At 52.9% G+C, this 8,102-nt stretch overlaps 1 protein-coding gene across 1 annotated transcript in view; it reads left to right on the forward strand.

Moving 5' to 3' along the window:
- The first annotated feature begins 225 nt into the window (after positions 1-225).
- INSR (insulin receptor) overlaps positions 226-8,102 on the forward strand; it is a 107,386-nt gene continuing 99,509 nt past the window's right edge. Inside the window, exons 1-2 of the mRNA XM_029916523.1 lie at positions 226-254; positions 963-1,597. Coding sequence (XP_029772383.1) covers positions 226-254; positions 963-1,597 — 664 coding nt within the window. The remainder of the gene's footprint in view (positions 255-962; positions 1,598-8,102) is intronic.

Consider the following 8,102-nt stretch of genomic DNA (forward strand, 5'->3'; position numbering starts at 1 on the left):
CTGGCATTAACTGAGCACCTACTGTGTGCTGGGCACTGCTGGAGTGCTTGGATTACTTCACTCACTGCTTCTCCTAGGTCATGTTACGGGGAGGGGGGCAGCGACGGGGGGAGCCCTGCGGCCTGGGAGGGGGAAGGGAGGGTCACAGGGAGCCAGGGAGGGTGCTGGCGCCTGGGGAGGACCACCCTGGGGAGACGGGCAGGGTGTGTGTGCGGGGGAGAGCAGATGGAGCCCGTGCTGCAGCCAGGCAGCAGGTCAGGAGGCCGGCTGTGGCTGTCTGGAAGGAGAGTCCCCGAGGTAGGAGAGTTGCCAAAACAAGCCCCGCGCTCCTTGCCCCGTTTTGATGGGGGGGGACAGCTTTATCGTGCAAATCCATCTCCTGGGGATCACCTGGCCGGCTCCCCTTTCCCTTCCGCACCTGCTGTGTCGCTGGATCCTCCCGGCATCTCCATTGCATCGCATTCATTGTGACCGTTTATAAGGCTTCTAACCGGTCCTGCCAAAGGGATTCTTTTCTTTGCCTTTTGAAGGCGATCACTTGGGCACAGAGACTGTGGAGAAAACCACGAATCAGGGGCTCGCCATGGAACTGGCGGCGGGGGAAGGGGGCGCCCAGTGCAGAATGAAAACGTGGGGCCCCTTGCTCAAAAATGATCAAGGATTTAAACATGGATAGAAGAGCATGAAGCCAAGGGCAGGGCCCTTCGGAGCTCACCTGTGAAGCTGGTTCTTTTTCTTTCTTTCTTTTCTCCTTTTTTAAAATTTTAATGTTTATTTCCCTTTGAGAGAGAAAGAAAGACAGATCATGAGTGGGGGAGGGGCAGAGAGAGAGAGGGAGACTCAGAATCGGAAGCAGGCTCCCGGCTCCGAGCTGTCCGCACAGAGCCTGACGCGGGGCTCGAACCCACGGACTGTGAGATGGTGACCTGAGCTGAAGTCGGAGGCTTCACCGACTGAGCCAGCCAGGCGCCCCACCTGCCGCTGATTCTTATAACCCGCGCGTGGCGTGCTTGCTCACCTGCCTTCTGCTTGCTTCCGCTTCCAGTGTGCCCCGGCATGGACATCCGGAACAACCTCACGAGGCTGCACGAGCTGGCCAACTGCTCCGTCATCGAAGGACACTTGCAGATCTTGCTGATGTTCAAAACGAGGCCCGAGGACTTCCGAGACCTCAGTTTCCCCAAGCTCATCATGATCACCGATTACCTGCTGCTCTTCCGGGTCTACGGGCTGGAGAGCCTGAAGGACCTCTTCCCCAACCTCACGGTCATCCGGGGCTCACGCCTCTTCTTCAACTACGCGCTGGTCGTCTTCGAGATGGTGCATCTGAAGGAGCTTGGCCTCTACAGCTTGATGAACATTACGCGAGGCTCTGTCCGCATCGAGAAGAACAATGAGCTGTGCTACCTGGCCACCATCGACTGGTCGCGCATCCTGGATTCGGTGGAGGATAATTACATCGTGTTGAACAAAGATGACAATGAGGAGTGTGGGGACATTTGTCCAGGCGCTGCCAAGGGCAAGACCAGCTGCCCCGCCACTGTCATCAACGGGCAGTTTGTCGAGCGGTGTTGGACACACAGCCATTGCCAGAAAGGTATGACGGGGTCCGTGGGGGGGGGGGGGCTCGCGGCCGTTTCTCGCGCTGTTTGTTAGCAGCTGGAGGCATTCGCTAGACAAGGGGGTGGTGCATTCCCCCCCCCCCCTCCTGTAGAGGCTCTGATATTAAATACTTCCAGCTTTGCAGGCTGCATCACCTCCGTTACAACTACTCGTAGCGGGAAGGCAGCCGCAGGCAACGCAGAAAGAAGTGGGCATGGCTGTGTTTCGATAAAACTTTATTTAGAAGCCAAGCTGCGGGCCAGTGTTTGCCGCTTCCTGTGCTAGCCCGTCTAAGGTTCCTCTCGCTTGAGACAGGGGATAGAAGTGGGCGAGTGTGGCCTTCGTTGTAGGAAAAAAAGTTTGTTTCTTGAGTGATGAAAGAAGATTGCTCAGTGTAGACATTTGGCAAAAGAAGTGGGTAAAGGAAGGAAGCGAACCAACAATCCTTATCCCACATTTAATGGAGGAGCTTCTTCCTCGTGGTTTTACTGTGTCTTTATTTACTTACCTTTCCCTGTCTCCAGGCACTTAGATGATTTCCAGCTATTCTAAACAGAAGGATGAACGTTTTCGGGTCAAAGCTTTATTGAGCCTTTTGTTTCTCGAGGCTTTGCTTTTCCAGAAGTGAAATTTCTGGGCCAAAGGTTCTTGATACGGACTGCCAAATGGCTTTCCGGAAATGTTGTACTGATGGGCGCTCCTCCTAGCATTGGCCGAGAAGGAACACCTTGGCCAGCTCTGCGTGTTGTTTGAAAAATCTTTCATAATTTACCGGAGGGAGGAGCCGTTTGGTGTCATTGTTTCTATTTGCATTTCTTTGATTGCTCTCGGTGTTGAGCCTTTTAAAACATGTTTGTTTATCATTGGGGTTTTCTCTTCCTGTTCATGTCCTTTGTCCATTTGTCTTTGAGTACTTCAGTGGTTTTTGAAATACTAGTCTCTGTGTGGTTTTCTTACTTGAAGGCTGTTAACCCTTTGCCAGCTGCGTCTTCAGACGCTTTTGTTTGGTGGTAAAAATGCTCTGGATGTCCGGTGCCAGAAAAGCTTAAAATGTTTGTAGGGCCCAGAGTTGGGTTTTTGCGTGCCTCTCCGGTTACTCTATGTTGAGAAAGCCCTTTTCCATCCGTAAAATGAATGTGTTCCCCCCCCAATTTCCTTTTATAATTTTAATGATCATTAAAAAAAAAATTCATCCTGGACATTTGAGATCTACTTGTGCGCATGACTGAAAGGGATGTCCCTTCCCCCTGCCCCCCCCCCAAATAACTTGTTGGGGTCTCAGTGCCATTTATTGCTGAAATTTACTCCTTTGCCATTGATTTGGGGTCTGTTGGTGGGTATCGGCAAATCGGTTCCCTGCAGTGGGTGTGCATTTAATGTTCTAATCATTGTGGTCTTATGTTTTGAAACACACACCTGTTCCTTTTTTTTTTTTTTAATTGTTTTGACTCTTTTGTACTTTGTGGAATTCCTTGGGAAGAATGAGTGAACGTGAGATCAAGGTGGGGGAAAGTGAGTGGATGGCTTGAGGGTCCTATCACAAAAGATAGGGCACGGGAGAAGGGAGGGTCTTCTTGCCTGAGCCCAAAGGCTACTCGGGTGAGTCCTGAGTAGACTCCACGGGAGCCGTGGGGAGAAGCCCTCCCGAGGCACCGAGGCACCACTCGTGTTGGGTGGTGGAACAGGAGGGGAGAGTGGAGGCCACACCCCTTCTGAGAGGTTGGCCAGTGAAAGGAAGAGCCTTGTCTGAGGATGGGGGAAGGGCAGGTGGGGGTGAAAAAGCTGTGGGGGCGACAGTCTAGATGGATTGCGGCCCCGCTGGTGTTCATGAAGGAGAGGGGAGAAGCGGATGTTTAGGGTCTGTGTCCGGAGAGCACCCGGCTGCAAGGGGAGCACGGTTCTCATTTTAGAGACCAGAGTGGTGACTTAACTTACCTAAGGCCACACAGCTCACACGACAGCTGGGGTTTGTGCCACGTCTGAGACACAAAAAAGGCATGTGGTGTTTTTTTGGGGGGGGGGGGGGAGATTGTCCGCCCTGTTTAGAGCCCCTTGCAGGTGGGACCTAGAGAAACGGAACATGCTTCATGCTTTCGTTACTCTGATGCTGAGGTCTCCAAATTTAGGTGCCGTTTGAAATGCTCTGGGCTCTCTGGTCTTGAGATACTGTTTAAGATATTCCTCTGTGGATTTATTTCTGTCCATATTTTAGTCAAAATATCCAGCATGTTGTTATCTGCAGAAATGTTCCTGAAGTGAACAGGGTTTTTTTCCTGTCTTCTCATCTTTTGCTTTTTGAGAACACGCTTGTTTTCCTAACACTGGGGGTTCTGTCATGGGGGAGGGTGTGGCTGTGCACCTGCTTCCCTGCGCCGCGGGACCTGGTTCCTGGCATCCGGCACTGATGTCCGCTGCTTCCGGTGTGTGTGATCGGTGCTGAGGCCCCCCAGGCGCAGCATTGTCCTGTCCCGGTACCAGATGTTGAAATGATCATTCTTTGTTGATTTATTTACTTTTTGTTTGTTTAATGTTTATTTATATTAGAGACAGAGACAGCAGAGCAGGGGAGGGGCAGAGAGAGACAGAGACAGAATCCCAAGCAGGCTCCAGGCTCTGAGCTAGCTGTCAGCACAGAGCCCGACGCGGGGCTCGAACCCACGAACCGTGAGATCCTGACCTGAGCTGAAGTTGGACACTCAACCCACCGAGCCACCCAGGCAGCCCTATTTACTTATTGTTTAAATGTTTGTTTATTTTGAGCGAGAAAGAGAGAGAGCCTGAGAGGGGAAAGGGGCAGAAGGAGAGGAGAAGAGAGAATCCCAGCACAAAGCCTGATGCCGGGCTTGATCCCAAGAACCATGAGATCATGACCTGAGCCAAAATCAAGAGCGTTAACTGACCGAGCCTCCCAGGCGCCCCCTGCTGAGTACAGCTCCGCTCTGGCCCTTTCTCGCCTCCGTTTTTTTTTTTTTATTGTGGTAAAATGCATGTAATATAAAACTTACCGTCTTAAATTTCTTTTTAAAGATTTGATACTTTTATTTACTCATTACTATTTTGAAAAGTAAGCTCTATGCCGGATGCGGGGCTCGAACTCCCAACCCCGAGATCAAGAGCTGCGTGCTCCACCGTGTCAGCCAGCCAGGGGCCCCGCCACCTTAAATATTTCTAGGTGTCCAGTTCAGTGGCATCAAGCCCACCCCCACCATTCATCTCTAGAACCTTCTCACCTCCCCAGACTGAAACTCTGTCCCCATGAAACCTGACTCCCCACCCCCGTGCCCACCTTGGCTCCCACCGTCTACTCTCTGTCTCTAGGGCTGGGCCTCCCCTAGGGACCTCACAGAAGTGGAATCAGACAGTACTTGGACTTCAGTCATTGGCTTGTTCCACGTCTCCAAGGTTCACCGTGTTGTGGTGCGGGTCGGAGCTTCCTTCCCTTGTACGGCTGGCCGTGGGTGTTCCGTCGTGTGGACCGACCGCGCTGACGTGCCCGTTCACCCACGGACGGACCCTTGGGTGGCTTCGGCAGCGAATGAGGCAGCTGTGGACGATGGGGTGCCTCTCTGGCTTCTTGGGTGTTTACGTCACCTTGTTGCCGAGGCTTTTGAAGGCTGACTTGACGTCGTGTGAGACTTGAACACAGAACAGACCACATGAAGCTTTAGGGGATGCTCCTCTGTCTTGGGTGACAGGCCTGTGAATACGACCCATCAACTCTTTTAGCTTTCTAGAACGCTCTCAAATACTTCCCAGAGCCTCCAGAGCCATTGCCTTTTTCTTATGTGATTGTCAGGCTCTGGAAGCTTCTGGGGTCTGGTCAGCATTTGGGACACAGGTTTGTATGCATTCTGTACAGTGTCCTTTCTTCTCCCCGTTCCCCAAACAATGATGCTTTGAGCAGAGAAATCAAAGGGAGGTTAACGGAAGGTTAAGGTAATTAAAAGGAAAAAAAATCACTGGAGTGTGTGGCCCGAGATGCTAACTCTCCGTCACCCTGCTCGCGGACTTGGGGCCAAAGGAGAGGCCAAATGTCGGATGGACAGAGAGGAGATGGAGTCTCTGCAGGTTTGGGTCATGGATCACATTTATTGAGAGCCTACTGTGTGCCGGGCATTGGGGTCCTAGGGCCGTGGGGGGGGACCAGCCCCGGCTCCTTGGAGAGGACCTTCTGGCGGCAAGTACGGACCTTGGCTGTGTGACGAGGCAGATCTGCCGGGAGGGTCACGGACGGGGGTCTGTGTGGGTGGGGGCACCGGTCAGAGCCCCACACTTGCCATCAGGTTCGGAGAGAATCTCCCCTCCCCCAGATCAGGGTACGTCAGGACCCCGAGGGTCAGCCGCGCTCACCCTTTCCCCGATCTGAGAGATGGGACGCTTGTGGGACCTGCTTGTCAGAGCTGTGGTTTAGGGGTAGGTGCGATGGTGTGGAGGTGGGGGGGGGGGCACTAGCCCAGCGCCTGGCCTTCTGAATGTTCTGGAAGCTTCCTGTGAGTGCCATGAACCCACGACCCTTGTGGGCAGACCAGCCGCTGGGTGAAAACCGGGTTTGGCCCTCGTTCTGACTGGGGCTTGGGGCAGGCAGAGGGGAGCCAGCCCGGGCACGACCTGCGGGTGGTGGGGGGTGTTGGACCAGCGGCCACAAGGGGAAGACCACGCTGCTCCCTCGCGCCTGCAGCTGCTCCGCGGACCCCCGCTCTGGGCTCCTGGGGGTCTCAGAGACCACTGAGCTTGCTTGACCAGCTGCTCGAGCCAAGCCCACTGGCGTTTCTTTCTTCCTGGGAGGCCGCCCCAGCTGCTCGCTGCCAGTCAGGGGTGGGCGAGGCCGGGCGGGAGAGAAGGAGCAGGAGGGCAGAGGGGGGCCGGGCTCTCCTCCCTGGGCCTGGCCTTCCCTCCTCGTTGCAGACTCTCTGAGCACTCGGGAGCTCCGCTGAGATCAAATATTAAATGGTTAATTCTGCCTTTGCCATTTCAATAATCAGAATCTCCGTGGTGGCAAATGTCCTTTTATGCTGGGCACAGTGTGCAGCATGTTGCTTCTGACACTGCATAGAGGCCTCCCCTTCTCGCGGAGGCGGCCACGGAGGCCCCTCAGAGGTTTTGCCCTGGACCACATGGCTAGGGAGCGGTAGGGACGGGAATCCCACTGGAAACAGGGGTGTTCTAGCTTAGAATTTGAGTCACTGACTGTCGGGCTTTCCTGCGCTCAATCCGGAAAGTTGGTGAAGCCCTGAAAAGAAAGAGATGGAGGGGAGGGGGGATGCTCCTTAGAATTTGCCCCTGCCAACATTCTGGCCACCTTTCCACATAGCCCTTTCATCCCGCCTTGCTTTAGCGGCCTCCTGCATCAGGGATAGATCTCTCTCTGTCTCTGTCTGTCTGTTTCTCTCTCGTATGTGTGTACGGTATGGGTGGGGGTAGAGGAAGGAGAGAAAGAGACTCACCCAGACTTCACACCCAGAGCAGAGGATGCAGGGCTCGATCTCACAATCTTGAGGTCATGACCTGAGTCTAAGTCAAGCGTCAGAAGCTTAACTGACTAATAAGCGATCCAGGTGCCCCGGGCTAAGATCTCTGGAAGACAGGGACTCTGGAATCAGTGTTGCGTCCTCAGCCCGTTATGTAGATATGCAATGCCGTCATTGGCCATTCATTCCCAGCTGATGTTTATTGAGCACTTACTAAGTGCTAAGTGTTTGACAAGGGCTACCTTGCAGTGGAATCCTCACCCTATGAGAGGATGTTGTTCCCATTTTACAGAAGTGGACACTGAGTCTGGAGTAGTAATTAAGAAACTTATGCTAGAAGGAGACCTTGCTGGGAAGTGGTTGGACCTCAGCCTTGTCCAGTGCCCTTGACCAGAGGTCAGCAAACTAACCCGCAGGTCAAATCCAACCCGTCAGTGATTTTTGTATGGCCCATGAGCTAAGAATGCTTTTTATTTTCTAATTTGAGTTTGTTTTTTAATTTTTATTTTTTTAAATGTTTTTAATTTATTTTTGAGAGAGAGAGACACACACAGCATGATCTGGGAGGGTCAGAGAGAGAGGGAGACACAGAATCCGAAGACAGGCTCCAGGCTCTAAGCTGTCAGCACAGAGCCCGACACGGGGCTCGAACCCATGAGCCACGAGATCATGACCTGAGCCAAAGTCGGGCGCTTAACTGACTGAGCCACCCAGCCGCCCCAAAGAATGCTTTTTATATGTTAAAAAGATTGGGTGTGTGTGTGTGAAAATCTAAAGGATAATATTTTTTAAGAGGTGAAAATGATATGAAATTAACATTTCAGTGTCTCAAAATAAGGTTTCACTGGAACCCTGCCATGCTGGCTCATTCATTTACATACCGCCTGTGGCCCAGTTAGTGCTCTGAGTGGTTGCAGCAGAGACTGCATGGCTCTTTACAGAAAAAAAAAAGTGCCAATGAGGGGGAGCCTGGGGGGGGGCATGGGCTGTTTTCATTGGATATTGGGAGCATCTAACATCGGGCTGACATCG

This window comes from Suricata suricatta, chromosome 12 (assembly GCF_006229205.1).
Source record: "Suricata suricatta isolate VVHF042 chromosome 12, meerkat_22Aug2017_6uvM2_HiC, whole genome shotgun sequence".
Classification (NCBI taxonomy): Eukaryota; Metazoa; Chordata; class Mammalia; order Carnivora; family Herpestidae; genus Suricata; species Suricata suricatta.